The sequence below is a fragment of the Trichoderma atroviride genome, chromosome 1, assembly GCF_020647795.1.
Source record: "Trichoderma atroviride chromosome 1, complete sequence".
Classification (NCBI taxonomy): Eukaryota; Fungi; Ascomycota; class Sordariomycetes; order Hypocreales; family Hypocreaceae; genus Trichoderma; species Trichoderma atroviride.
Genome location: NC_089400.1, coordinates 1758923 through 1775105, shown reverse-complemented (window position 1 = coordinate 1775105; position 16183 = coordinate 1758923). Strand labels below are relative to the sequence as shown.

General features: G+C 50.3%; 6 protein-coding genes across 7 annotated transcripts; 4 read left to right on the top strand and 2 right to left on the bottom strand.

The window, feature by feature from the left end:
* The first annotated feature begins 1062 nt into the window (after nt 1-1062).
* Nucleotides 1063-3670, top strand: TrAtP1_000675 (uncharacterized protein). Its single transcript, XM_014090686.2, has one exon. It carries the CDS (start codon nt 1987-1989, stop codon nt 3265-3267), a length of 1281 nt encoding a protein of 426 aa, XP_013946161.1. The 5' UTR covers nt 1063-1986; the 3' UTR covers nt 3268-3670.
* Nucleotides 3671-3920: 250 nt separating this feature from the next.
* On the top strand, nt 3921-5506 carry TrAtP1_000674 (uncharacterized protein; the record flags this gene model as incomplete). The annotated part of the gene is made up of 5 exons (XM_066110686.1): nt 3921-3968; nt 4941-4988; nt 5087-5159; nt 5217-5296; nt 5360-5506. The coding sequence occupies 5 exons, from the start codon at nt 3921-3923 to the stop codon at nt 5504-5506; spliced, it is 396 nt and encodes a 131-aa protein (XP_065966759.1).
* Nucleotides 5507-5549: 43 nt separating this feature from the next.
* TrAtP1_000673 (uncharacterized protein) lies at nt 5550-6165 on the top strand (the record flags this gene model as incomplete). The annotated part of the gene is made up of 2 exons (XM_066110685.1): nt 5550-5675; nt 5734-6165. 2 exons carry the CDS (start codon nt 5550-5552, stop codon nt 6163-6165), a joined length of 558 nt encoding a protein of 185 aa, XP_065966758.1.
* A 981-nt stretch (nt 6166-7146) lies between these two features.
* Nucleotides 7147-8859, bottom strand: TrAtP1_000672 (uncharacterized protein; the record flags this gene model as incomplete). Its single annotated transcript, XM_014090684.2, has 1 exon — nt 7147-8859. One exon carries the CDS (start codon nt 8857-8859, stop codon nt 7147-7149), a length of 1713 nt encoding a protein of 570 aa, XP_013946159.1.
* Nucleotides 8860-9135: 276 nt separating this feature from the next.
* TrAtP1_000671 (uncharacterized protein) lies at nt 9136-13984 on the top strand. Of its 2 annotated transcripts, XM_014090683.2 has the most exons (5): nt 9136-9561; nt 9955-10098; nt 10165-10222; nt 10305-11914; nt 11985-13984. In XM_014090683.2, the coding sequence occupies exons 1-5, from the start codon at nt 9379-9381 to the stop codon at nt 12156-12158; spliced, it is 2169 nt and encodes a 722-aa protein (XP_013946158.2). In that variant the 5' UTR covers nt 9136-9378; the 3' UTR covers nt 12159-13984. The 2 variants fall into 2 exon arrangements, with proteins under 2 accessions (XP_013946158.2, XP_065966757.1); XM_066110684.1 differs by having other exon boundaries at nt 9136-10098.
* Nucleotides 12761-13684, bottom strand: TrAtP1_000670 (uncharacterized protein; the record flags this gene model as incomplete). Its single annotated transcript, XM_014090681.2, has 1 exon — nt 12761-13684. The coding sequence occupies one exon, from the start codon at nt 13682-13684 to the stop codon at nt 12761-12763; it is 924 nt and encodes a 307-aa protein (XP_013946156.1).
* Nucleotides 13985-16183: the final 2199 nt, after the last annotated feature.

Here is a 16183-nt window from a genome sequence, read left to right as displayed (position 1 = left end):
CAGTACGACAGCAACGATTGCCCAGCTCAAAGGGAAGGGAAAAAAAGCTTTTACGCGAGGAACTAACAGGGATTTCTCTTGGAATCAACCAAGCCCTAGGAGAGAAAAGAAGAAGCAGCCGGGCGAAGAGCCAAGTGGGAATATAAGAGGAGCCCGGCAAAGCGAAAACTGTGTGCAAATTATGGAGCAAGACCTCGGAATCTCGTACTCTTCGGCGCTGCTGCCGTCGTACCTGTACCTGTACCTAGACCTGTACCTGGGCCTGTACCTGGACCTGTCATCGTGTGCGCTCCGATAGGCTTATGGATCCCCGTCTCCCCTCGGCCCTCGTTACATGCCAGGAGTTTCCGTGGCGTCGGGTTGCTAAAATGGGACGCAGCCAGTGTCCCAGGGCCGTGGACCTCTTGGGTACTTTGCGCGCAGGTACCTTTGCACTGCGCACGGCAGAGCGGCTACTTGGACATGCGCACAGTGGCTGCGTACCCCCTGGACCTCAAACACATGGCTTCTGCTGTACCCTTTGCATTCTCCCACTTGCTCGCCTTTTTTTTTTTTTTTTTTTTTGCTGTTTGTTGACTCAATCCCTTGCTATTTACTTTCAAGTGTATCAAAGGACCCTGATGTTGTCATAATTGATGGATAGGTACCCAGTACCACTTGAAAGAGGTTGTGGATAAGAGGGCTCATGCGATCAAGTTTAACTTTGACTCCCTGTTGGGACATGGCCCTTTGAAGATGTAGCTCGTTGCGTTTGCTGTATCCCATGCAACCATCTCAGTCCGTAACGGCTGACGCTCTATAAGCAACGGCGGAAAGCATGTTTTCCATCTATTGGAACCGTCAATATAATATGCTTTGGCTCTAAGCAGCTCAGTGCCCAAAGCAGCTCATAACCCGCCGCTTACAAGCTCCAACATGGCCCAAAAAGAATAACGTGTAATAAAAAAAAAGGACAACATGAAGCAAACGAAAGGGAAGCAGCTCCGTTTGTCCTCTGGCCCAAGCAGAAAATTCACTTCCCGGCTGCTCCGCCATCTATTCTCCTCTTGTTTATGTAAAACGGCCAAAACAACATGGGCCCCCTCCGGCTGGGCTGAGAGCCAAAGTTTGACACACCCCTGTCACGATGCAAGGTTGCCCTTCCCAAGATGTCCCGTCCCCTGTCCCTGCATCCACCTCTGCAGAAAAAGAGAGAAGAAGAAGAGAGAGAAAAAAATCTCACCAATACCACGGTGTACCTGCTTGACGCACGCCCGGATGCCCTTCCGCGCAAGTCTTTTTTAGTAAGGCCCTCTTATGCCCAGGGCCCCGAACGCGTATTCCCCGAGAGGATGAGATTCTACAAGCTTTTAGTGTAGCTGTTCCCCCTCATCCTGGGACCGGTTTTGTTCCTTTTTTCCCCTTCCCTCTTTTTCTTCTTGTTTCTCACTTCTCCAGGCTAATCCACCCTCCTGTGGTGCTTCTCTCTTTTTGACCTCCCCGTCCGGAATGCCTGCTCCAAAGCCACTGTAACGCTCCTTTTCCTTTGCTCAATCAAATCGAATCGATGAGAGCACTGCCTGGCTTTCTGCCAACCTTTGTTTGCCGTCGCCTGTCTCAGCTATCACTTATCACAAAAAATCACAAGCCCCGGATTCCCACCATCTGCCGGATCTAAAGAAGCGCACTAGAGAAAACGAGCCTGCAGCTTCACATCGATCGCCACCAACACCTCAAGGACTTTTTTTTCTTTTTCTTGTTGGCTCTTGTCCATTGGCATCGTTGGGCTTTACTGCCTCTTTTTATTTTTATCCTTCTTTTCGAGCTTGGCGGTTGACGATCTGTGCGCCTGCATTGTCACTCTCTGAATAGCCAATCGGTTACCCGCTTGGCGCAACCCTCTGTATTTCAGGCCTCGCTCTCATACCACCGGAATTCTTCCAAACAACAGTCTTTTCTTCCTCCGACTCCCCCTCTTGGGCCAGCAACGCTCATTTCTGGTCAACAATGCCTCGACTCGTTGCAATTGCGCTGGGAGCGCTCACCTTCATCGCCACGACGGCCACGCTGTGCACTCAGATTGCCATCAGTGTAAGCGTTCCTCAGTCGTCACCGGGCAGAATAACATCAAGTGTCGCTGCGGCCTTTGAAGCCGCAATTCTGGCCCTTCTAGCATGGCTTGTTGCGACTGATATTCTGCCTGCATTGCCGGGGCGATCCAAACCGCTACGAAACATGCTCTATGGCCTCAAGATCTCGGCTTGTGTCATTGCGACTGTGACCTCAATCGTCGCTCTGGTATACTTGGCCCAGGTCGATGGAGCAGACAACCAACACCTCCTTGTCGGATCCTCCATCACATTCGCACTGGCAATTGCTTTTCAAATCGTATATACTATTCATCAGTTCTTTTCCAACTCGGACGGCAGCAAAGACGTGGAGAATGGCCGATCGCGCAAGGTTAACCTCAAGACCATCAGATACAGCCAGACAATGCCCATTACAGAGGAGACGAATCACACTGCACAGCTGGAGTCTCAGGGTAATCGAAGCCGCTCCAACTCGGCCGACTGCAAGTCAATGGCTGAGACTGTCGCATCGTCCGTGACTTATGTGTCCCACTCGATTCGCTCCGTTTCGAGCAAATCCAAGATGCGCTCCTCAAAGGAGGGGAGCCGCTCCATGTCGATGGACTCGACTGCCAACCGAAGCACCATGGGCGACGACGCTTTTGATTCCTGGGATACATCAACAGTAGACGTACACAACCGAGAGGCCGTCATGGAAATTTCAACACCCACGCAAAGCAAGCCCCGCGGACTGGAAACCATTCCTGCCAGCCCCGTGGCTAGCCGGAGTCCATCGCCGCAGTCCTTTGTCGAACTTGAGCCGCCCCGTATTCAAACCCGTCGCCGAAGCCGAAGCTACAGCCCCGTCTCTATCAGACGGGAGCTTCGTGATCTGCCGGGCGCAAACAGCAGCGAGGCCCATATCCATCCTCTCTTCCGATCTGACTCACCCGACCCGCATCCTTTTGCGACGCCTGGCACCATCGTCATGGCAGCGCCAGATGCGGGACGAGTCCTTTCCCGCCAGTCAAGCAACATATCCCTCAACCGCCTCCGAAGTGACAGCCTGCCGATTGCGCCTCCAAACCTGAACAGGGACGACGGCTTTGATTCCAGGTCATTGAGGACGTACGGATCTGAGCTGGATCTCAGCAAACATGCCCACGGTGACATGGACATGGTACCTCCTGCGCCTGAATGGCTGCGCAGGGAAATATGATTGGGCCATAGACGGGGACTTTTTAACGACTTGACGTATCTGAATTTTTCTTCTTCTTCTCTTATTTATTTTTATTCCCTCCTTTATCTTTTTAACGAAACCAAACCATTTTTTATCGATTACATGGGAGAAACGCCAAAACACCGGAAACAAATGGAAAAAAATATACGTTAGAAATTAGGATATGGATGGAAACATGGCGTTGATACCATTTTGTTGTTGGCCAAAGTATTAGATGAGCGTGGCGTTGGATGCCCCTTTTCATTTTCATTTGATCTTGCCGCTATACCTTCTCTTTTCTTTGGGGATACACGTGTCATATGTCCAAGTATCCCTTGAGACTTCACTTCGCTTCGTCGGCAAGACTATATTTAGCAAAATAAAAAGCAAAAAGTTATACTCTACGATGTCGTTGTAGTGGGCGCAAAATTGACAAGCGATCTACGTTGGCTTATGACATGTGATTGTGAGCCTTCTTTTGGTGAACGATTAGCCACATCTCAAGTGCCTTACCTGTAGTGAGACTACTATTACCAATACAGTACACAAGAAGGCGCAAGTGGCGCTAGAATACACCCATGGGCTCATCCGAGGCTCGGGAGCCAAGTCTTTTAAGCCTCGACCGGCTGGGGTACTTGGGCGCGCATATCGCGATGCACTGGGCACGAGGTACCCTGACCAGGCAGCAAGGCAGTCGTGGCGTATGTCATCAACATGATGTTGGGACTGCAAACATGCATGCATGAGTGTATCTGCATGGGCCTTGGGAAAACTCTAGATCGAAATTACGCGGCCTTTGATGGCTGGCCCCTTGAGAGGACTCCATATATATCTGCAGGTATACATAACAACATGGTATCTGTAAATGTTTTTGGCGCTGCTGCTCTTTTTATTCTACTTCTCTTTTGTCTTGATGTGGCTAGGGATGAAGCATCAAATACTAGTATGGCTGAGCTCGTAGCCTGATAGTCAGCAATGAGAGACAAAAAGCAAAGTTAAACACACCCAAGTAACTACCTAGTAGTACATTGTTGTTATAAGCACCTCGTCTCAACGCCCGTGCTGGATATTCTCCTCGTGGTCATACAAAGCAAATAAATCTGCATGCATGTGCCCCCCAAAAGCCACACGCAGAGAAGCAGCCAGCAGCCAGCTTAGTAGTCCCCAGTGGAGTCCTTCAGTGCTTTTGCCGCTCTCTCGTCCTCTCCCCACCACTAAAACAGCCACACGCTTCTCTCGCTCGACCCCACCCTCTGCAAAGCCCAGGCGCCGCAGCCTGAATAACTTCCACCTCTTCCAAATCTGCCTCGACATCAACGATCCAGCGTATCGCCTCTGCCCTCGAGCGGCGCACTCCTCTGTCCATCTCCATCTCCAGCGCCTCTCTCTTTGGCCGACTCTTGCGCACTCACATCTGCTGCCCGCTTGCGAACGACGACAGCGAGGCCTTCCGCTCGAACCTTTTTTTTTTTTTCTCCCCTCCCATCCGACGCAGCCACTTCGCTGTCACACATCTGCCCATCATGAAGGTCACATTTCGAGTACGTCGCCAGCTGTAGTCCGGCCCGCGCGAGGCATCACACGAGCGCCAGAGTGGCTACGATGCCTCCCTTTTGCAGCCAGCCGATGCTTTCTTTCACCTCGCAGGCGCTGACACTCCTCTTTTCATCTAGGATCTCAAGCAACAAAAATTCGTCCTCGATGTAGAGCCCACAGACCAAGTACGTCTATAGTTATCCATCTTTGCGAGAGCTACCCTTATTATCGCCGCTTATCGCCGTCGTCGGAGTCGACTACTGACTGCGGTTCTCTCTATCAGATCTCCGCCGTCAAGGAGAAGATCGCGGCCGAGAAGGGCTGGGAGCCCAAGACCCAGAAACTCATCTACTCAGGTTTGATATACCCTGGCTTTCGCACCGTTGCGCTGCGCTGGCTCTGACCTGATACAGGCAAAATCTTGAAGGATGATGATACCGTTCAGTCATACAATATCGAGGAGAAGGGATTTGTCGTCTGCATGGTGAACAAGGTACGACCTGATATCGGAATACCTTTGCGGCTCTCATCCATAGTCTAATCTTTGCCAAAACAGCCGAGGCCCGCCGCCGCCGCCGCACCCGCCGCCGCTGCAGCACCGCCAGCTACTCCTGCGCAGCGAGTTCCCAGCACACCTGCTGTGCCCCCTGCCCCCCTCTCAGACTTCCAGCCAGGCCCCTCCTCCAGCAACACCGACTCCTAACCGCTCCGTCGAGTCGCCGTCCGGCGGTGTATCTGGCTTGGCCATGGGTGCCGAGCGCGCCGAAGCCATCGCCAACATGGAAGCCATGGGCTTCGAAAGAACCCAAATCGAGGCAGCTATGCGTGCTGCCTTCAACAACCCCGACAGAGCTGTTGAATATCTTCTAACTGTGGGTACCATGTAGAACCATCATTTGGTTGCCGTTTTATCTAACATGAGCTCCAAAGGGCATCCCCGAGAACATCCAACAAGAACAGCAACAACGGGCAAGCCAACAGCAGGCCGCCGCTGCCGCACCAACTGCCGCCCCTGCTGCTGATGACGATGGTGGTGTTAACCTGTTTGACCTCGCTGCTCAGCGAAGAGGTGGCGGTGCCAGCGATGCCCCCGCGGCCGCTGGCGCTGGACAGGGCGACCTGGGCAATCTTGATTTCCTTCGCCACAATGCCCAGTTCCAACAGCTTCGTCAAGTGGTTCAGCAGCAGCCCCAAATGCTTGAGCCTATCCTCCAGCAGCTTGGTGCCGGCAACCCTCAGCTTGCCCAGCTGATTGCTTCAAACCCAGACCAATTCCTGCAGCTCCTTGGTGAGGATGCTGATGACGACGTTCCCCTGCCCCCCTGGCGCCCAGGCCATCTCTGTTACGGAAGAAGAGCGTGATGCGATTGAGCGGGTTAGTTTTCTTCTCTATTATACCTTCATCTGTTGCGATGAATGCCCTTGTTAACAAATCCTACAGTTATGCCGACTTGGATTCGACCGGGACCAAGCCATCCAGGCCTACTTTGCCTGCGATAAGAACGAGGAGCTTGCGGCCAACTTCCTCTTTGACCAACCAGAGGACGATGAGCCGCCGACAAACTAGGAAGACCTTGTGGGAAGCTGAGAAGTCGTTGGAGCGTTTCAATGGTAATGAGCAAAGGAAAGACTTGGGAGGACAAATGGAAGATAATTTTGATAATTTGGCAATATTAAGGCGTAGGATGACCTCGTGGGGCGAACGACCGTAATAATGCTGCTGCTTTTGAAAATTCAAGTATCACTTACTGGTTGGACCTATTCGAAAGAAATGAAGGCGCTGGCCCGGGAACAAACGAGACGAAACGAGACGGGGCCGCGGGACGCTTTGACAGGTCATATGGGAATTTTACTTACTCTGATATCGAATTTGGCAGAAGAAAAAAAAGTCTAACGTTAAAGCAGACTTTGTGTCTATACTCATTGAATCGTGAAGAGTAAGCTGGATATATCTCTAGGATGGCAATATGCGAACAAATTGAATAAGAAGTTGTTTAGTATTGTTCTTGATACTGAATTAATGAAACAAATGAATCAGGTTTGTTCTGTCCATAACTAGGTACGTAGGTACATGTAGTCCTCAAAATCTCGAAGAAAAAAAAACCCCAGTCCGTAAAAGCATCTTGAGGGGTATTGTCATAATAATCCTTTAACTATCCTTCCTTCCATTGCCCGAGCTAAATTTCCCTCTTTGCTCTTGAAAGTTAAAAAAAAAAAAAAACGCCGATACTATGCCGAAAGCAAAATTTGAAAAGGCAAAAAGCAAAATTTTGAAAGAGAGAGAGAGAGAGAGAGAAACGTAAATGGGAAAAGCTGCCCAATTTCTTTGTTTTTCTTTTCAGATCAAGCTTCTGCAGGAATGATTGGTTCGCCGTTCAGCCCATACTGTATAGTCTGTTTCCCCTTCTTCCCCTTCTTCTTCTTCTTCCCCGAGGCGTCCTCGTCCGCAAATAGCTCCTCGCGCTTCTTGCGCATGATTTCGGCCTGTTCGTCGGCGACGCGCTTCTGCTCGGCCTCAAAATCGTCTTGGATCTTGCGCTGCTCGGCCTCGATAGATTCCACAGATTCAAACTCGATGCCCGTAAAGGCCTTGTACTCGTCAATGTCGATCCGGACCGTCTTTTCGCCTATGAGCGCAGCGTTGAGGAGGTGGGGGCAGTGACGTTCTTCGCGGTTATATTTTAACTTTACGTGTCGGCGCTGCTTGTTGGGGAACATCCGGGAGATCATCTCGAATTCTGTTCCAAACATGCGTAGGCCTCGATAAAATAGCTCTGTTTCTTCATCGGTCCAAATGTTTGGTCCCTTCAACTTTGAAGTGTTCATAAACGAGCTACTGGTGATGAGTCTGGTAAAGTCGTTTTCTTCCACAGTCTCCATGTCCCCTCTTGCTGCGGCGGCACGAGCATGTCGATCCATGACCAGTGAACTCTGATCGATGATAATCTGGCCATCGACAATTCGGAACTGTGGGCCAGAGGCAGGTGCTGGTGAAGATGCGGCGGTCGGTGTGGCGCTTTTGCTCTTGATTGCCGGGTCTCCTGATGCTTCTGGGGCTTCTGACCCATCACGACTGGTGTCGCCCATCATTTTCTTGACTTTGGATCTTACTCTCGCTTGTCGTTCTCGCTCCCGTAGTTCGTCGTGGCGGCTGAATTTTTTGCCAATATGTAAATCTTTTGTCAAATCGGTCATTTTAAGGTTCTGCAGATCCACAACCTGTGTTTCCGCATCCTCTGGTGTTACTGAGCGCGCTTTTCTCGCTCTGGTTCCCGGTGTTGTTGTCCCATCCTGAGTGGACGCTTTGCGTTGCCTTGGCTTGGCAGCCGCGGTGCCACTCGCATTTTCTGATGCCTTGCGCTGACGCTTTTTTGGTCGCGCCTCGGCATCCACATCCCCATCAGCACCCTCCGCTGCTGAAGCGGGTGCTTTCCTTCTAGTTCTTGTCTTCGGCGCTGTGGAAGGTGCTGGTGTGGCTTCCTGAGCAACTGGTGGTGAAATTTGTGATGCATCTGTGCCTGCTGATGTCTCGGGCGTAGTGTCTTGGATATCTTGCGATGGGCGTGGTGGATCTCGTAGTTCTGGCGCAATGTTGTGATCTTCAACAATAGGTCGTGGTTCTCTTTGCTTATTTGCCTTGGGCGGCTCCAAGTGCTGCGCATCTCTTGTCGCAGCTTCTACTGCTGTGCTGGGAGAGATATTTGCTGCCTCCGGAATGCTTGGTTGTGGCGTGTCGAGCAGTTGGACTTGCTCTTGGGGTCTAAGGCTGGAGACATCCTGCGTCGACGGCTCAGATGTGATAATGGAGCTTGCTCTCGCAACATCAGAAGATTCTGGCGAGGAAAAGTTTTCTGATTCGCTTGTGCTGGCGGTATTATTTGAACTCTCGCGAGCGTCGAGGCTGGGGCTTTCAACAGCCGCGATCGACACTGGCTCCGGCTCGATGACCTCTTTCTCGGCTTCGACGTCTGCAGCGGGGATCGCGGGGCGTGGTCGTGCAGATGGGATCCTTGGTTTGAAGGCAAGGCCGCCCTTCTTCTTGAACATGGAACTCATTTCGGCTTATTGGTGTGGCATGTACAGTCAAGCGCTACCGCTGGGCCGTGTTTACTCCATCTGACGAGTGGATGGCAGAAAACAAACGATGCGGCGCTGAGCTGGAGAGATAGGAAAGTTAGTTAATCGTAATCGGCCAATTTTTTTTTTACAATGCGCCAAAGGATTCCTCGGATAAGCCAGAAAAGTCGGTTGCAGAAGTGGGGTGCATGACAAGCGCGGCCGGGCTTTAGCCGGGACATGCATACGATAAGCAGAAAACTCGATCAGGCTAGAGCTGCGCTAGGCTTGTTTTGGCGCGCAGACGTGCCTCTTTGCTTTGCGAGGCAACTTCGAAATTTCAACTCCTTGTCGACTCAGTCTCTGCATCTCCTCCTCGCTGACCGTCGCGCCCTGCCACATGAACGCTTGCGCGCGCAGTCCAAGGACAACACCAGCCCGAGAGCACTCTTTGTTTCTTCTTGCCCGCCTGTATTCGCCCGCCACCCTCCCTGCCGGCCCTCCCTGACGCGCCTTCTCATGCCTGTGGCAACGACTCCCTCTGCCTCGCCTCGTCCATCCACGCTCGTGAAGATGGACGACAGGAAGAGACCCGCCATCAGCGGCGCCGAGGATCTGGCTCCTCCTAGCAAGAGGGTCGCCATCAATGGCTCCAAGGCCAAGGACGACAACGCGGACATGAAGGAAGAAACCTGGATCGAGGTAAGTGTCGCATGATCCCACTCCCCGTCCCATCCGCCCACGAGACACCCCGGTATCGGGACTGTATCTCATCCCCTCGTTCTCTTGGGCATGTTGCTGTCCCGCACCCAATCCCGCTCGCCCTGTCAGCTACAGCCCTTGTTGGGGGCGTCGTTGCCGGATGATAGTGCTCACCAAGCCAGTGATGTTGCTCATTGCTTAGCGAGAGCGATTAGCGGCTTCTTTGCTCCCCAAAAATCCAAGAGAAAAACAATTCAAAATCAGTAATACGCTCTGCATATCAACCCTCTTACCGCGCGCTGCCTATATCGTGATTCTGTTTCAGCGCGTCATTCATTCCACGCAGCGACCAATTTCATGACGAGCAACGTGGCGCTGACTGGACATAATCAGGTGTATACAAAGGGGGCAATCTACCGGCAAATGCAAGAATACAGCCGCAAGGCAGTGACGGCGGAGTCGCGCTTGGAAGAATTGCATAAGAGATCTGTGCATCACGACGATCATTTGCGAATAGTCGATGCATGGTGGCGACAGGTATATGGACCTCTGCGATCTTACTGATCTTCTTCAGTCGCTGTCAGACTAACATTCGTGCTGTAGCTTCTCGAGGAGCTTGAATTAATAGCTGCGTCAAAAGTAACACCTACGGAAAAAAGTGGTACGTTTCTACTTCCTGATGAATTGGTGGAGACGTGAAAGCCACGAAAGCCATTGATGGCTAACCCTTTTAAAAATTACAGATGGCCCATATCTCACAAGCGTCAATTTTAAGGATTTACATGACTTTCAAGTACACTTGCAGGAAAAGGGAAAATCGATCAAAACAAAAGCCGAAACGCTGCTCACTCAACTCGCTGCTCAGCGGCAAAACCTTTCCCCCAAGACATCTGAGCTGGAGAGCAAAGTCGCCAGTCTTCTGGCCGCCCAGAAAGAGTATTTCCTCAAACTTGACCGATTAAGCGGAGAAAAAGAGCAACTTTCGGAGCAACTTAATGCGGCGACGTTACGATACTTCAAGGCCGAGAAAAAATTGGATCGCGCTAAAAGTGCTCAGGTCCAGAGGTTGGAGCAACAAGCATTTGCTAACGCCACACGGCCTGTTACCACACCTACTGAGGGGGCACCGGAGCCCAATGAAGCAAATGGCACTGTCAACGAATTATTAGTCAAATATGAGGAAATCACAGCCGCCGCCGCGAAACAAAAGGAGCAGCTGGAAACCCTTCTCGCGGACCTCAAATCTGCACAGGAGGAAAACACGAGCTTGAAATCTCGACGAGACACATTTACGGACGAAGACTACATCAGAACTGATGTCTTCAAACAATTTAAGAACCAGAATGAGGATCTGATCAAGCGAATAAACACGTTGGAAGCCACTAACAAACAACTTCGTGAAGAGGCTGAAAAGCTTCAGGCGGAGCGAACGGCTTTCCGAACTCAGCTCGAGGCAGATATGAACCAGGTGGCACAGGATTATGAAGCTGATATTGCGGCGCGAGATCAGGATCTGACTCGCGTGCGATCTGCTCGGGATGAAATCCTCGCCGAAAACGTGCAGCGAAGGGCAAATGCGGAGCAAGAAAAGATTGCAATGGAGCACATCAAGGAACTAGTTGCAGCGAAGGAAGACAGGATATCGGCGCTCGAATTAGAACTTGCTCGCTTACAACCAATAGAGGATGAAACAATGACCGACGCTGGCGACGCCGAGGATATTACGGAAGTAGAACTCCGGCAAAAGTATAAGAAGCTGAAGCAAGATTTCAACTCCATTAACCTTGAGCTGCCCGCAATGGAGAAGGCCTACAAGAAGATGAAGGACCTGGCTCAAAAGAAGGTGCTCGATTACGCCGCTCTGGAAGAGAAGGTGGCCATTCTCATTGCTGAAAAGAGCAAAGCCGATCAGAAATACTTTTCTGCTCGAAAAGATGCCGACAACCGAAACAGCGAAATCAGGTCTCTTAGACATCAAAGCGGAAAGACAGCCGAGATTATTGCCCAGCTGAAGGACTTTGAATCTCAAAATCGGACTCTGCTATCCAATCTGGAGAAGCAGGTGGCGGATCTGAAGCAGGCCAATGCGGCTCTTGTTTCTGAAAACAAGAAGATGGAGTCCAATAGCCTCGAGGCTGTCAGGCGAGCGGAATCCGTTGCGAAGCAAGTCGGAGAACTGAGCAGTTTGGTAAAGTCAAAGGATGCATCCACAGCTGTCATCAGAGAGCGAAATGCAACGCAAGAGGTTGAAGTCGAGAAGATCAAAGTCCGGCTCGAGCACGTACAGAAAGATCGAGACAACTGGAAGAACAAGGCGCTAAGTAATTCGTCAGAAGAAGAAGATATGCTTCGAGTAGGTTTATCCCTGGTCGTTGTGCTGCATCCTTTTGTAGTCGTTTGATTCTAACTTTTGTTGAACATAGACCATGGCCTTGTGCACAGTATGCCGCACTAATTTCAAAAATACGGCTCTCAAAACCTGCGGTCATCTCTTCTGTAACAAGTGCGTGGATGACCGCATTAGTAACCGTATGCGAAAATGCCCCAGCTGTTCGAGGGCGTTTGACAAGATGGATGTTATGCAGGTTCACTTTTAAAATGAATTTTTAAAAATGAATCTTCATATCAACTTTTTTGTCTTGTATCACCTGAGTACTTGTGTTTATCTGTTTGGCTTTGATTTTTTCTTCATTTTTTTTTTCCTATTTTCGCATATGATTCCACGGAGGAACGACTAGAAATTTACATCGACAACGTCACGAAATCTATCCAAATGTGTTACAGGCGCAAAGGGGGGGTGGGGAGTTGCTAGCGGACGGATCCGCAGCGGAAGTTATATGGCATCTACCAACTATGTGCCATTTTTGTGTTTGCAAATTTTTCGAAAAAAGGGTATAGGGGTCGGCGTGTTGGACAAATGTAGTACCAGTGTACGTTTACGAGCAAGGGACGATATGAGGGGGTGCTTCCAACCTTGTACATTAAGTGTAAAGGATGATGGGCAGATATTAGGTCGCTGCCCAATGGGTCTACGAGGATGGAGCTGGGTTGGATAAGAGAGAAGCCGCAAGTTTGGCGCAGTTTCTGACCCATTGCTTGATATGCTTTGCTTATTTTGTGCTTGCTATGTCCTGGTGCTTTGTATTCCGTAGCACACGCATATACCTACATAGTACTGAAAAGAAAAACAAATAGATGGCTATCTACGACTTGTTGAGCCGAAGCCTGTGCTCTCGTGACGAGAGGAGCTAGAACTTGCGCCAGAGCCGGAAGAGAAAGACTGTGAGCTCGACGGCCCAGCACCCCATCCCCGTGAAGCGTTTCTGTCGTCCCGCCGATTGTTTCGATTTCCAGCCATGTAACCAGCCGCTGCTCCTCCAGCAAGCCCACTCCAAAACCCAGGTGTCCATCCTTGCTGCGATTGATCTGGCTTGGTTCCGGGATAAGGTGGCGGCGGATCATTTCCTGGGCCCCAGCCAGGACCCCAGCCGCCGCCGCCGCCTCCTCCGCCTCCTCCTCCTCCACCATATCCTCTTCGTCCAGGAGGGCGCTGTCTTGGGTTCGTCCCACTCTGCCATGCAGAGTACACTATCCATCCAAGAACGGCAATGAATATGACTGCAAATGCCCACGCGCCAAGATCCGTACCTCCTTCGCCGTCACTAAACCAGCGGCCGTTTGGATCTGCCACGCCTGGATATCTCTTCTCGCCTTTGTCGGTCAATATGAGCCTGTACTCGACTCCGCAGCTGCCTTTGAGAACATATGGATCATCGGGCGAAGAGTAGCCTTCGCAGATGACGTCGGTGCTGCCCAGCTTGAACTCTTCCGGCAGCGAAGCGGTGCAGCTCCATTCTACGTCCTCGTCGCCGTATGAGGAGCCCTGGTTGGTGCAGCGCAAGACGTCAATTGCATAGAGGTCGCAGACGGCCTTTGAAGAAATGCACTTGAGTTGCGGGACAGGGGCGACGCGGCGAGAGGCGGTCTTTGCGCCGTTGCCACGCAGGGTGAGAGTCCGTACTTCTGAGAGGAGGATTGCGTTCTTGTTTGGTCGGGCGGCGAGAGATTGGATGGGGAAGATGGAGAGGAAGAAGACAGCGAGGGCCAGAGGTTCGAAGAACATGGCTGCTTTATTTTCTTTGCGGCTAGACTTGAAGAGGGCCTATTAAATTTAAAGTTATTGATCGTTGGAGTTGGACCAGCCTTGTGTGTTACAAGGCCATGGCGCAATGTGCTGATGGATGGTTTGCTGGATGAAGACGAGAGTTGAGAGTAGATGGTGGAATTTGAAACGACTTTCAGGCAGAGTTTGCTATAAAAAGGCGTTGATGCCTTAGGGTAAGGACACGATGTCCTGAGTGACTTGGGGTTGTTAGGTGTGCGGATGTTCTCCAATAGACCAGCTCCAGAGCTCTGAAAGAGATTTAAGCAGTGGTTGCTCAAGCCCGTATTAGCTTAGAGGCTGTAGCGACGAGTCAGGATGACGGCATTGGCTGCCTGCTGGGAGGTGGCGCTTAATTTGTCGTCTACGGCGCGCTGGAAAATGGGCCAGCAAGCTGTGGCAGAGTCGCCTTGTGCAGTATATTTGACCATTTCAATCCGCGACATGGCCAGCCAACGCAATGGCAATCTCAAACAATTTTCGTAAAGAAGACTTGAGGAGATTGAAGAAATATTCAAGTAGATGTGTTAGAATTTTGGGGGGAAGACGCACAAGGAAATGCGTTACATGTTTAATGGGTATGAACGGCATGTTCACAGGCCGAGATTGAACAATGATCTATGCATGCAACAGAAGGATGCTCGCAATATACTCGTAAAACCATTGATAGCTCCCAAAGAGGAGGCGCTCACCGCGAACATCAAAATTATGTGCAGTAACGTCAAGGTTGTGCACAGCTTGCCATATGAATTTGCTAGCAAAAACACACTTTTAATACAAATACAGCCGTACTGGGTTACAGTCGCCCCAGACGTTGAGGACAGATGAGGCTACCAGGGACGAATGAATCTCAGTAATTGATCGATGAAGTAGCCCTCTATAATACCAATCAGCCATTTTACAAGAGGAAAGCGTTCCACAAACTGCCTTGCTTACGTTGCCGTAACGGTAGATAAGCAACGGTGGGCTTATAAGAACGCGGTAGTACAAGCTAAAAGGAAGAAAGAGAGAGTAATGGATAAAGAAATGGACATGGACCAACGAACAAGAAAGATTTAAGCTTATTAGCCTTAAATAACCACGTATTACATGGTACCTATATATTCGGCAGTTGCTCTGACCAGAGGCGGAATCGTGTTCAAGATCCTCAGGTACTGCACCTAGCGTGCTACTGATATTTCCACCTATTCCTGCTGCTTCATTTAATTTATTCTACCTTTTATTTTTCAAATTTGTACACCTCGAGTCTGGATATTTACTTTGGAGCAGTTATAAAATGTACCAACCCCGATGGGAGACAGTACGGGGCATACGGTCTTGAGCGTAATACAAGGTGTGGGTGTGTCAGCCATGGAGATATTAGTCGTAGTATTACGCGCTAAGACAAGCTTAATCCAGATCCAAGGAGACGAGGAAATAATAGAAACCACTCATTCAATGCACATATCATGACTGTGAAATTTTCTGGAATCTTTAAATAACCGAGATTCAGAATTTACAAACGAAAAGTACCATATAGGCCAAACAAGCAATTCTACTGCTTAATACATTGCAGCTGGATGTCCAGTCTACAGAACGATCTGAGGTCGGGATATTTTGGACCGCTGTGGGTACGGAACCTCAGCCGTCGCTCGGCTGACTGTCCTGGACTTCTCAAAGAGGCAATACGTGGCGGTCGTGCATATTACGAGGGTTGGACCAACACCGGTGGAAATTCAGCAACCCCTTGCAGCAGGGAACAGTACGAGCTGTGAAAGCTGTGTACAAGAACGCTTCAATAGCAAAGAAAAAAAAGATGTGTGTCTATTGCCATAGGATGCCTTTAATTTTTGTTGGCCAAGTTGAAGCAGACCTGGCTTGAGGAGAAGAAGCCAAGCGGGAGAAGACGGAGAAGCGGGAGAAGCAAGAAAAGGGCGGGATTGCAGGTGGCTGGACGAGTCAGTTGAGATGGCATGTCTTGGTTACGTTACCTGAGATGGGTACGGAGCAATAAGACGGTAAGAATCACCATGTTGTGCGAATGAGATTTGACCGGTTGGGATTGATCCGACAGTGATCTTGGGACAGTACGAGAACCCCTAGTATAAGAAAGGTAGTTGATGTGATGATGGGATCGACGTTTCATTGCGAACAGTAGTGGTATTTTTTCTTGCAGTACGCAGCAGACATACTCGAGAAAAATCAAGATGCGTATCGAGTGTTCCGCATGTCTCAGAGTCCAGCATCATGGGTGGTGCGCCACGGTGGATGAGATGGATATGAATCCCAGCCAATGTCTTGGTTGTGCCTCCTACATATACAGTGTGTGTCCGTTACATCCACGACCTCATACGCGCATCAAGCCCCAGTCCTTTTGAGCCGACGCTGTAATGTAGCGCGAAGTGGGAGCTCTCCCATAGTCAAATGAAGATGGATTATACGAGCAATGCATTAGAGATTGTATTATTCAAAGGCAAAACA

Excerpts from the sequence above, each read along its gene's own strand:
- TrAtP1_000671 (XM_014090683.2), top strand. The coding sequence starts at position 9,379 with ATGCCTGTGGCAACGACTCCCTCTGCCTCGCCTCGTCCATCCACGCTC. Across the intron at positions 10,223-10,304 it reads AACACCTACGGAAAAAAGTG|ATGGCCCATATCTCACAAGC; the intron begins GTACGTTTCTAC and ends TAAAAATTACAG. Across the intron at positions 11,915-11,984 it reads AAGAAGAAGATATGCTTCGA|ACCATGGCCTTGTGCACAGT; the intron begins GTAGGTTTATCC and ends TGTTGAACATAG.
- TrAtP1_000675 (XM_014090686.2), top strand. The coding sequence starts at position 1,987 with ATGCCTCGACTCGTTGCAATTGCGCTGGGAGCGCTCACCTTCATCGCC.